The sequence below is a fragment of the Pteropus alecto genome, unplaced genomic scaffold, assembly GCF_000325575.1.
Source record: "Pteropus alecto unplaced genomic scaffold, ASM32557v1 scaffold28, whole genome shotgun sequence".
Lineage (NCBI taxonomy): Eukaryota > Metazoa > Chordata > Mammalia > Chiroptera > Pteropodidae > Pteropus > Pteropus alecto.
In genome coordinates, this window is record NW_006441063.1 from 405,540 (window position 1) to 418,115 (window position 12,576).

Here is a 12,576-nt window from a genome sequence, read left to right on the forward strand (position 1 = left end):
TTGTGAGAAGTGATATATAATATGCTATATGGACTTTTAAAACATAAGCACTGAATTTCTGTTTCTGGATTCATTTTAGAAATTTAGTTTAATTATTTTTCTTTAATTTGTTTAAACTTTATTTGGTCTGTACATTATTTTAGTATATTTCATATATTCTTTTAAGATCTTGGATTTATTTTCTAAAACAATCTTATACTTTTAGGACTAGATGAGATTTGTGATGGTATTCTCCCCATTTTATCAATGTGATAAATTCTCCCAAGTAAATTGAAATATATCCCATAGTTTAAAGAAAATAGTGAAGGAATTCTGCAGTTTTGTTTTGGTCCTAATTCAATATTTAACCACTATCTGTCCCTGTAGTTTAATGTCATTTTTCTTTTTTTGTTGTCATTTGAAATGAAGAAAAGTTAGTTTTTATTTTCCTCATAATTGTCGCCCTGAAGCTTTATTTATGCTAAGTAATATTTAACTCATTGGGCTTTATCTAACATTCTAATTATTTCGGGATGCATACACTTTTCTGAACATCATATTCTCCAGAACTTTTAGTTTGTTATAAATATGACACGCGGGATAGAATATTTTTAAATCGCTAGAATAAAATTATTTTGTAGTTCTTAATTCTCCCCCCTAGAACCTCTAAGAAGGAAGCTGATTACTATATTGGCCTAGTGTGATTACCATATTAGTCTGACAAGAATTGTGTGTGTGTGTGTGTGTGTGTTGTAAAAAAAATAGCATTATATTTTACCATCTTAATGATTTCTAAATGTACAGTTCAGTAGTGTTAAGTATATTTATATTATTGTGCAACATATCTCTAGAACTTTTTCATCTTGCAAAACTGAAACTCTATACCACTAAGCGCTAATTTCCCCTCCCCATTCCCACCACTCCTAGGAAATCACCTTTCTACTTTCTATGATTTTGACTACTTTAGATAATTTGAGTGGAATCATACAGTGTTTGTTTTTTTATAACTGGCTTATTTTGTTTAATATAGTATCACCAAGGTTCACCCATGTTATAGCATATGACAAGATCTCTTTAAGGCTGCACAATATTCCATTGTATGTCCACATTTTCTTTATTCATTCATCTGTCAATAGACATTTGGGTTGCTTCCACCTCTTGACTACTGTGAATAATGCTGCAGTGAACCCAGGTGTGCAAATATCTTTTCAAGATCCTAGCAGGATTTTTTTAATGACTAAATAGGTGTTTATCTATTAGCATTCTATTTCATAAAATCTAAAATAAATGTTTTCTTCTATATTATGCTAGTATTTTTCCACACCTACGCCATCCCTTTTCCAGAATACTATTCTGTTTTTTAATCTTGTGTTTCCTGGCCTTACTGTGACCAGATTTGATTACAATCTTTTTCTAGTTCTTCCTTTATGTAAACTTTTTCCTGTTCAATCTAAACTTTCTACTTTCTGTCTCTATGTTCTTAGCTCATTCCTATATATCCTCTTCCCCTCATCCTTCTTCTTCCTCCTTTGTTGCTATCTTAGCTTTTTATTTATATAAAGATAAAAGTAAAAAAGAAGAAATAAGTGGATATGCTTGTTTGATACTCTCTATTACTGATATCACTGTCCTCTCTTTCTCTAAATTCCAACCTTGGTTAAGTTCAGATCACCACACACTCCAAACCTGAACCCTGCCAGCTAAAATGAGGGCTGCTAGGTTCAAACACACAAGCCTGCTGATTGGTCTTGTTTCACATTCATGACGGTAAACCTCAAATGGGCTCCTGTGCTCCCAGCAGTCTTGCTATATTTTCTTAGTCTGGTGGTTCTCAAGATATGGTTCCCAGACCAACAGCGTCAGCATCACTCAGGAACTTGTTAGAAATGCCCAACCTTATGAATCTCATCTCAGACCTTATGAATCAGAAACTCTGTGGGGTGGAGGCCAGCAAATCTCTGTGATTCTGATGCTAAAGCTTGAGGACCACTGCCTTAGTCAATTCATGTTTCTATTCTTTGAAAATACTTTTTCACACCTTCACTCTTCTCAAACTGTGAACAGGCTCCTCCCCTTCCCCACTCCCACCTGATGATCACTTTTTATTTCAAAGTAAATGGAAAATGCAAGTGCTCAGAGAATACTTCCTCATCCTACATCCACATCTGTCTGCCTCTACAGGTGCCTCACTACCCTGCCTTCACTGTCACCAGTGCGTTACATCCCATCCTCTCTCTCTCTGGTCATTTTTTCCTCTGTAGAGGATCTTTCCCATCAGCCCACAAATGTTTCTCTTTAAAAAAATAAAAAAGGAGATCTCTAGTTACTTCTGTGGAGTCATCTATCAAATATATTGTTATGTGAAATTTTTGAATATTTATATGTATTTCCTTATTTTCAAAAAACTCAAAACAATAGAAAGATAAACCAAAAAATAAATGCTAATAATTACCTATGAAGTGGGAGAGACTGGGAATGAGGAGAGGGGACAAAAGCTGGACCACTCTGAATGGTATTTGTTTACAGTTTTGACTTGGGAACTATATAAACATTTTATATAATTAAAACACCAAATTAAGTCAAAATCTAATTAAAACCAATTGACCTCACCATGTAACAAATTGAAAGTATAACCATAAGGAGAATTATTTTAAGTGACTTTAAAATGGACTGGGTTTTTTTACATAATTTAAGACTTACAGAAAAGTTAAAAGAATAGTACAAACAATTCCAGACACCTTTTACTCAGATTCTCCATATGTTAACATTTTCTAATTTGTTTTATCCTTCTGAATGTCTCACTCTTACCTATTTCTTTATCTACCTATCTATATATTTCCCCAAAATAAGGAATTATCTTAATAGCCACAGTAAAATTATCAAAATCAGGGAATTTATATTGAAAGAATACTATTATGTAATTTCTAGCTCTTGATCCAATTTCAATTGTTTTAATAATATCTTTTATAGCAAAAATAAAAACAAGATTATGTATTGCATTTTAGCTGTTAAATCTCTTTGGTCTCCTTTAATCCCTTTAATCTGGAACAGTATTTGAAGAAAATGGGCCAGTTACTTTCTAGAATGTCCCTTTGCTTGGGTTTGTCTGATGTTTTCTTATTTATGATTAGATCCAGTTATGTCCTTTGACAATGTTGCTGAGTTCTTCTCAGTAAAGGAAGCACATGCTATCAGTTAGTCCCATTACTAGCAATAGTAACTTTGACAGTAATGTCTGCCAGGTTTCTCCTCTGTGAAATTACTATTTTATCTTCTGTAATTAATAAATATCCTGTGGCGAGCTACTTCGAAATTATATAAATATCCTGTCACTGGAAACTTTCCACCCACCAGTTAGCACCCTTTGATGGTTCTTACCTGAATCAATCATGATGATAATTGCCAAATGGTGATTTTCTAATGCCAGAATTTATTCTATATTTATTAATTAATTTTCTACTTCAAGGAAAGCTTATTCTTCCCTCTCCCATTCATTTACTTATTTTTTACATCAGCATAAACTGATAAATTCTTACTTTCTTAAACAGTAAAATAATATTTTAACTAGGCATCCCTTTTAGGTTATATCCTAAGGACAAAACCACAAAGAAATCTTAAGCAGCGTACAGTGATTTTGTTGTTACTGGTAATATAAGCATTGTTATTTTTAAACTTTTATATACACACACACTAAAGGATAAAGCAAATGAGTAATTATGTTAATGTCATTAGGTATCAACATTGCTTGAGAAAAAGAAGTAAAAACCCTATAATTGAGCAGGTAGAAGCATCAGTATGATTTGGTGATGTGTTTTTCTCCTTATAAAAAATACATACATTTTTAGCTCTGTTCACTGAAAAATCAAAGCAATGATAATCCAGTAGTAATAATGTATCTACTATGTGGATTATGTAACTTATGTGGATTTATATACCTTTCCCACTAAACAGAAAAGGGGCTGCTTGGAGAAATGCCAATTCCAGATCTGGGGCAAGAAATGAAAAAGACAAGCCTCAAACATCTTGTGTCTGAAAGCAAGGAAGTTATCAGACTCCTAGAGTCTTACAAGAGAACATAAGAGCTGACTTAAAGGAGCTCCAACTGGCTAAAAATGGGATTTGAGCATCAAAATGAATAATGGTTGCAGTAGATTAAAACACATCAAATATATAAAAATCTATAAATTGATAATAATACCAAAAAAAAAAAACCTTCATCATTCACCTTTGGAGGTTGCCTAGAAACCAACTTGTTATTCTGGAAATAGTTCATAACAGCTTTATTCATAATATCCAAAAACTAGAAACATCTCTAATGTCAATCAAGAGGAAAATGGGCAAACTAGTATATTTATACAACAGAATACTTACTCAGCAATAAAAAGAAATGAACTACTAATCACAACAAAATGGATGAATCTCAGAAACATGCTGAGCAAGAGAAGGCTTACAGAAAAGGATATATCCTATATGGCTTTGTGTATATGAAGTTCTAGTATAGGCAAAACAAACTTATGGTGAAAAAATATCAAAATAGTGGCTTGCACTGGGGACATGGCAGCAGAGATTGAATGGGAGGAGGATGAGGGAGATTTCTGGGATGAAGATAATATCTCGATAGGGATTTGGGTTACACAAATATATGTAATTGTCAAAACTCTGTAATAGTACTCTTAAGATTTGTGCATTTCACAGTATGTAAATTTTACCTTAAACATAATTTTAAACAAATATTAAACTCTAATGATATGTGTGCGGAAGTGTAGTGAAAAGACAAATTAATGATTGTATAGAGGAATGAATGGATAGATATTTGGTAAAGGAAATGTAGCATAATGTTAATTGTAGAATCTATGTGGTGAATATGTCTATTTACTGTACAATTCTTTCATTTTTCTCTGTGTTTGATAGGTTTCATAACAATAAGGGAGAACCTCAATTTCGAAAATCTCTAATTATAGAACTAGGCAAGAGTGGCTAGCTAAAATCACTGAATGAAATTTGATGATGAACTTTCTAATGATGGATCAAGGCAGACAAAACTGATCAAAGTAGGACAAACAGACATTATGTTCTTCCTGATGTGATAAAATAGGTATACCGCTTATGAAGTATTATAGCAAAAAAAATTAAAATTGAATGTGAATCTAATCAAGTTTCTAGATCTAACTATGAATTTACAGGAAATACAGGAAATTGAGGAACATATTAAATGGCATTATGTAGGTATATTTAGCCAAGTCCAGATCATAGGGGATTCCACAGGGAAAAGTACCTAGTATCCTAACAAATCAATGGCATGAACATTTTTTAAAAAGGTATGAGGGGCATATGTTAATAGAGTAAAAGAGACTCGAGTGATATAACTATCAAATACGATGTATGGACTTTAAATACCATTTTGAACTAACCAACTGTAAAAAGACATTTTTGAGACAGTCAAAGAAATTTGAATATGGATTTATATTAGATGATATTAAAGAATTGTCAATTTTATTGGATGTGATTATATTAGGTTTTTTTAAGTCATCTGTTAGAAATACTGAACTATTAACAAGTGAGATGATATGATTTATTTTGAAATACTTGAGCAAAAAAATAATAAATGGGGATATGTGAAGCAAGAATGGCAGAATGGCAGTGATTGGTAAAGCTAGGTGATAGTCATATGGAAGTTTACTAATCTATTTTCTCCAATTATAAACATTAAAAAGTTTTCAAAAAAGAAACTTCCTTCCTTTACATTCTTTTCTAGCTACGTCCCATTTCTCTATTTCTAATACAGTAAAATTTTGAAAGATATCCGAATTTACTATCTCCATATCATCCTTCTCATTCTCTATCTATCATGGAAAAAGCTGCTATAAATATTCATGCACAGGTTCTTGTGTGAATGTAAGTTTTTATTTTTCTGAGATAAATGCACAGGATTGTAATTGCTGGGTTGTTTGGTAGTTGCATCTTTAGTTTTTTAAAAAACTGCCAAACTCTTATCCAGAGTGGCCATACCTTTTTACTAGCAATGTATCAATGATCCAGTCTGCACACTCTCAGCAGCATTTTGTGGTGTCATTTTTAAAAATAAATCAATTTATTTAAACTAAACAAACAAACAAAAACCATTCTCATTCTCTCTTGAACTTGGTCCAATGGGGATTTTTTTGTCTCTGTTATACTACCAAAACCCCTCTTATCAAGATCACCAGTGACACCCAAATCGCCAAATCTAATAGTCAGTTCTCAGTTCTTATCTCAAATGACATCTCAGTAGCATTCCAGGACACAGACTCCTCTGATTTTCCTATTTCTTTTGCTAGATTATTCTCGTTTTCCTGACCTCAAATATTGGTGGTGTGAACCAAGTCTCAATCTTTCTACCTAAGCAATTTAATTCATTACTTTGACTGTAAATGCTGTCTGTATGCTGTAGATCCCAAATTTATACCTCTAATCCCAGCCTTCCCTCTTCCATTTTATAAGCTCTCACACTCAATTTATGTAAAACCAAATTCTTGATCCCTCTTACAGACTCCTCCCCCTGTGTTTCCAATTTCAGTAAATGGCATCTTCATTTTCACTCAGTTGCCCAGAACTAAAACCTAATTGTCATATTTGACTTATCTTTTTCTCTCATACGCCATATCCAGTAGCATTTCCTGTCAGCTTTACCTTCAGAATATATCCTGAATTTGACCACTTCTTACCATCTCTGCTTCTGTCACTCTGATCTAGTCCAAATTACAATTTTTCTTGCCCAAACAACTACAGAAGCCTCCTACCTGGTCTCCTTTCTTCTATTCTTGTGCCCTGGCAATCTGTTCTCCCTGCAAGTGCTCCTTTCAGGACCTAAAACTTATCATAATGTTCCCCAGCTCAGAACTTTCCAGTGGTTTCCCATCTCACTCATCATAAAATCTGGAGTTCTGACCATGGCTTCAAGGCCTATCCTTTTCTAGGCTTGTTCACTTACTGTGCCCCACACCAGAATCATGCTAGGGCTATTGCTTTCATCTTCAGGTCCATTGTCATCAATCTCTGTTTGAACCAGCTTTCCTGATATCAGGCCCAACAAGGTCCCAGAAAGAGAGAGGTGCAGAAGACAATGTCCTACAAATAAACTCTCATTGTAACCACAAAGCATGTGAATTGTAGGGAGCTTTGGTCAAGCAGCTACTCTGGAGTGGGCAGGATATCTTTGCCCTGGACTAGAGGCCAACGGAGTCATCTCCTTTCCCTCTTCTCATCTCTCACCTCCCACTCCCACAGAGAGAAAGAGCAGTTTCAGAGAAAAGGTCTTCCCAGGGAGGGCAGTGAATTCCCTAGGAGCAAGGATCAATTGGAGTCATTAAATCTGACTTTTCTTACTAAGGGGTGGAATACATAAAGAAAAGAAAGAAGATGGTGGGAGGGTAGGTAAAGAAAGGACCATCAGCATCCCCTAAAGGCCAAGATACAGTGTAGATAAAGTCAGAGATTTCAAGAAATATTTTGGCAAATATATGTTTGTCAAATATATTTTTCCTTAAACAAATGTAAACTGTCACTCAAAGGAAGAGAATATTGCATGAAAAGACAGAAATTGTTTGTCTTTCTTGAACATCCATGCTTCCTGAGTAATTCTTCTTTTAATTTTTTTAAATTATAGTTGACATACGATATTATATTAGTTCCAGGTGTACAACATAGTGATTAGTATCTTGAGTAATTCTTAACACCGTACCCTAATCTTAGAAGCAAATAATACCTGAAAAATACTGAATAGAACAGGTAAGCTTTTGGAGAAGTTAGCCAGAGATAAGAATAGGACAAATAATTCAAGCATCCAAAATAATTTCAGATGTTTTTAATGTATTTTTATATTGTCATGTTACTGTTTTGTGTAGATTGAATTGTTCATATTCAATTAATCCTTATCTCTGGTTTTTTGGTTTGTCTGTCTGTCTCATTTTCTTTTCAGCCTCACTGTGTTCTACTGGCCTCAAAGGAAAACTCAGCACCTGTCAAGCTTGGAGGCTTTGGGGTAGCTATTCAATTAGGGGAGTCTGGACTTGTAGCTGGAGGTAAGAATACTTTTAAAAAAAATACATATCATTCAAAACCTGGTCACTTTCGGGCTGGTATAAAACTTTCAAACTAAATATTAGCCTACCTTCAGTGTTTTATACCCATACTCTATTCCACCCAACCCTACCCGACTCCCCAAAAGTGCCATCATATGGTTTTGAATTTAATAACTGTAGTCATAACTCGAATATTAGTCCCTTAAGAATAGACTGTCTTTTTACTCTTTGTATCCCCAGTACTTAACAGAGAAGAGATTAAAACAGTGTTAGAAGATGATATTTGAGGCAAAGTGACTTTTAAAGTTGAATTGAGCAAACGAAATCAAATCTAAAATGTGCGGATTAACCACTTTCAGGTTTACACCTATGGCTAATTTTTAATTTCATACTGTTTTCCTCTTTCCATTGGTCAGAGTCCTGCTCAAGCCATAAACTGTGTATTTGGAAGAGCAAGCAGATGTGAATGCAGGCTGATTTTATTATTAGCCATAGCAAAACATTAGAAAATTCCCATGCCAAAAAAACAAAGAAGAAAAGTTAAAATAGAAACTTTCTTCACCAGTGTACAGAGGTGCATGCTAATTACAGATTCAAGTATTTGGTTTTTTGTTTATTCCTTTGAATACACTCCAGCTCAGAATGCTGTCTTGATTTTAGTCCTGTTCCTCAGTTTTGCAAATTACTTAGTTGTCTGTTCTACAGATTATCAGTCTTTTAGTCTTCGCTTTCTATTTTCTATCTCCAAATATTGCCAACCTTCGCAAAGAGGAAAAATATGAAAAATGTCAACAGAACCTTTTTAAACTTGTTGTCTTTCAAGAATGCTTATATTAAATTCAAATACCTGACAAATAATAAATATCAAAGTAATAATCTGTTACACAGGATATTTCATTTCATTTCATTCACTATTATTAAAACATCAAAGCAGTGTTAACACAGACCATCTTCTGAAAAATGAACCATGAGTCATAGTTGTATTCTTTAAATTGTTATTTCACCATATCGCCCTCTAAAATTAAATTGTATTTAAATTTTCTTGTAGTTTTGCATTTTCTTGCAGCTAATCATTTCCAATAATATGAGAAACTGCAAGTTGACTATAGTTTTAAAAACTGATTTTTTTCCTAATTCGAAACTTTTCATCTGTGATTAGAAAACTGACCAAAGGGTCAGGGAATAAAGCATGGTTTAATCATAGAATCATTGAATCTCAGGATTCAAAGGGGCCTTAACTTCTCCAGTCTTAGAACTAATGATTGAATTCCTTCATAAAATTCCCAACAAAAGATTGAGCTTTAGTTTAATTCCTCAGATAGCAAAAAATTCACTATGTCCCGGGACAGTTCATTCCATGTTTGGAAAGCTCCTTGAACATTGAAACATTCATCCTTGCATTGAATAGAAGTCTATCTTCCTGTAACTTCCGCCCAGAAGTCCTCGTTCAGATTTTTGTAGCCACTCTGAGCAATTTTAATCCTTCCACATGATAGCCATTCAGATGTTTGAAGACAGCTGTCATTTTCCCTGAAGTCTTGTCCAAGTTAACTTGTCTAGGTTAATTTAAGCATTCCTCATATGAACTGGTTCAGAATCTTTTCACTATGCGTGAAGTATGGAGCCAGAACTGAACACAACTACAGGTACGGTCCAGCACACAGGAGCTTGGGGCTATCACTTCTATTGCTTTGGGTCTTAATTTCTACCAAGCTCCCCAAGTTGCATTAGCTTTTTAGACAACCACATAACACTGCTGGCTCATATTAATTTTGCAATCGACTACAAATCCTACGTTGTTGTTTTTTTAAAACAAATGTTGCTCTGAAACTAACATTCAAATCTGGTATTTAACAGATCAATCCTGTGTTAAGACTATACAATTAAATAATTTCTGATGCTTACATTCCCAAGGTCGATGAAATAAAATGAAGTGAAACCAATTCATTTTATCTGTTATTTACTGACCACATGTAATGACTTTGTTTCTTTATTGTACATCTTGATTGAAGGGAAAAACAGATTCATTAGATTTACCTTAACATTTTCTGCATGTTAACCTACCTATTTTCCAAAAGTCTATGAACCTTTCCCCTTAACTGCATATTTTTAAACCTGATTTTGAACCAACAATGTGTGAGCTATGCAAAATTTATTTTTCTTAGTATTTCTAGAATTAAAATACTTATTGATGGTCAAAATATTGTCATCTTTTAACTTTTCCTTACAGTCTTAAAATAACTACTTCGAGCATTACAATGACTTTAAAAATAATATATGTTGTTTTATGTTGTTTAAGGTACTTTTGAAATTTTTGCTAATATTTATCAGTTAATTTGCTAATATTTCACAGAAAGCTATTTTACTGTCAGTTGAAAGCTTTGATCACTCAGTCCTCCAAATAGAAAGGAATTCTCTCTATATGTTCCATATAGTAAAAACCACTTACATATGTTTACACTTCCCCTACTGAAACTCAGCTATTTGGAAAATTCACTTATCCAAAGGATAACTAGGAACCTAGGAAATCATAATAGCAGCAAGACTTTTCTGCCTTTAAAACCCACTGATAGTCTCTCAGGTGAGCTAAAGACACTCTCTCTGAGGCTGACATGCTCCCATTTTTCATGTTCCTTTATACCTTGTACCTGCTATTTCCCTTGGTTGGAATACCTTTTGTTATTTTATCTATCTAGTTAACTCCTACTGTTCTTGAAGCCTGAGCCAACAATCATCTCATCTTAAAAGCAGGCTGAACTTCGCCATCCTGAATTAGGTAACCTACTCCTTCTCTTCCATATTACCATAACTGAGTCACGTTCTTCCATATAGCATTTGATATCAAAAACTAAGCTTTGCCAAGGTCCAGAGGGACTGTGGCTTATCCCTCTGTATGTCACAGCACCTACTATGGTGTCTAGGACCTAGCAGGTACTTAGAAATTGTTATTAAATGAAATATCCTGGTTTCTTGTTAGTTTCCAGCTAATAGCAGATCTTATGCAACAAATTATGAGGCTGAAGTAAACATAGTGAGAGAAAAAAAATGAAAGCCTAACAAAAAGTATGTTGATCATATACCAAAACTGGGAAAGCACAGCAGCCTTTTAATAGTGAAGAAATAACCCTTGCATACTTCTGAAGTTCCTGGGAGTGTTTCCTGTTCTATAGCATAGTTCTTTAATTGATATCCACGATAATAATTCAATCCACAATAAGTAATCAAGAAAAGTTTAAATTGTGTGCAGCATCTTGTATAAAAGTAGTCAAGAAATTGTAGGAAGATAGCCATCCAAAAGTATTAAAGTAAAAAGGTTTGGGTGTATAAAGATTCAAGTCCTATAGTACTGAATGTGTAACTATTTAAACAGAACAATTCCCTCCCTTGGGTTCTAGGTAATAAGGTTTTATGATATCATCAGAAAATAACATTTAAATATATATCTGATGTATGTCATATACATTGACATTTAATATTGGTAATTGGCTTCCTGTTCTTAGAATTTGTTATCAGTCATGAAAATCAAGTGACCACAAGAAGGAAAAGTTAAGAAATCACAGAGTTTGGGGAGATGAGTGTATGTTAAAGGTTAACTCTGGTCCTTTTACAGTCTGCCAATCTACACAAAATAAAAAAGATCATTCTTATACTTTCTACCATGGTCCTTCCTTATATCATCTTTGAGCAAATTCTTGAACCAAAAGACATGCATATTCCTCAAGGATAAACACTAATTCTCCACATCAAGGTAGTCTTCAATCCAGATAAATGGAGAGAACCTCCTTAGGATGGCTCGAGTTGGCCATGGTGGCTCTGACTAATCCCAAAGTGAGGCCCTCACTTTGAGTTGCTTGGCCCATTCTTGTGTGAGAAGTGGTAGAAGGTAAGTTTCAAAGCATAATGCCAACTGTTGGCAGGTACCCTGATCTCTTGTCCTGCTCTTCCCTATTCATGCCAGCTGTCGTCCATTGGAACACAGTGAATCTCCAACGGTCCCACCCTATCCAGGCTGTTAATGAAGTAGGAAGCTTAGGTGTCAGCGCTTCAGCTTCTTTATGTTACTTGAGGAAGCAAAATGGGGCAATACAGAAATAAAAATATTTCCTTCTAACCAGTAGTTTTCACTGATCTACTATACATTTTAAATGAAAATATTTTCACTTTCTGAACCCTGAACTTAATCTCTTCTATTATGAGGAAGAGAGGGGAACCATAATGATCCGGAGCAAGGGCACATCCCCAGTATACAAACTAAGAGCTGCTTTATCCATCTTCATCCCAGCTGAGCTTAGCAAGCACTAATAGGACTTTATGATACATTCTCTCTCTCTCTCTGGATTAGGGGATCTCTGACATTTTTTTTTAACTCTGAACCACAGCTCTGAGCTCTAGATGAAGTATTATGAAATATTCAAAGTAAAAGTGATCTTAGAATCAGTATGATGAGAGAGAGGAGAAAAGGAAGAAAGGAGGGAGCTGGGCCTGCAAACAGCTAGAAGAGCTGCCAAGTCTGGGGGCAGTGCCCCCTCCCACAATA

The 12,576-nt window shown here is 34.3% G+C and overlaps 1 protein-coding gene across 5 annotated transcripts in view; it reads left to right on the top strand.

The window, feature by feature from the left end:
- The window catches only part of CASK (calcium/calmodulin dependent serine protein kinase), a 385,645-nt gene that overhangs the window by 238,224 nt on the left and 134,845 nt on the right, over nucleotides 1–12,576 (top strand). For all 5 annotated transcript variants that reach the window (XM_006918246.3, XM_015594375.2, XM_015594376.2 and 2 more), the window contains exon 6: nucleotides 7,937–8,039. In XM_006918246.3, the coding sequence (XP_006918308.1) occupies nucleotides 7,937–8,039 (103 nt within the window). The remainder of the gene's footprint in view (nucleotides 1–7,936; nucleotides 8,040–12,576) is intronic.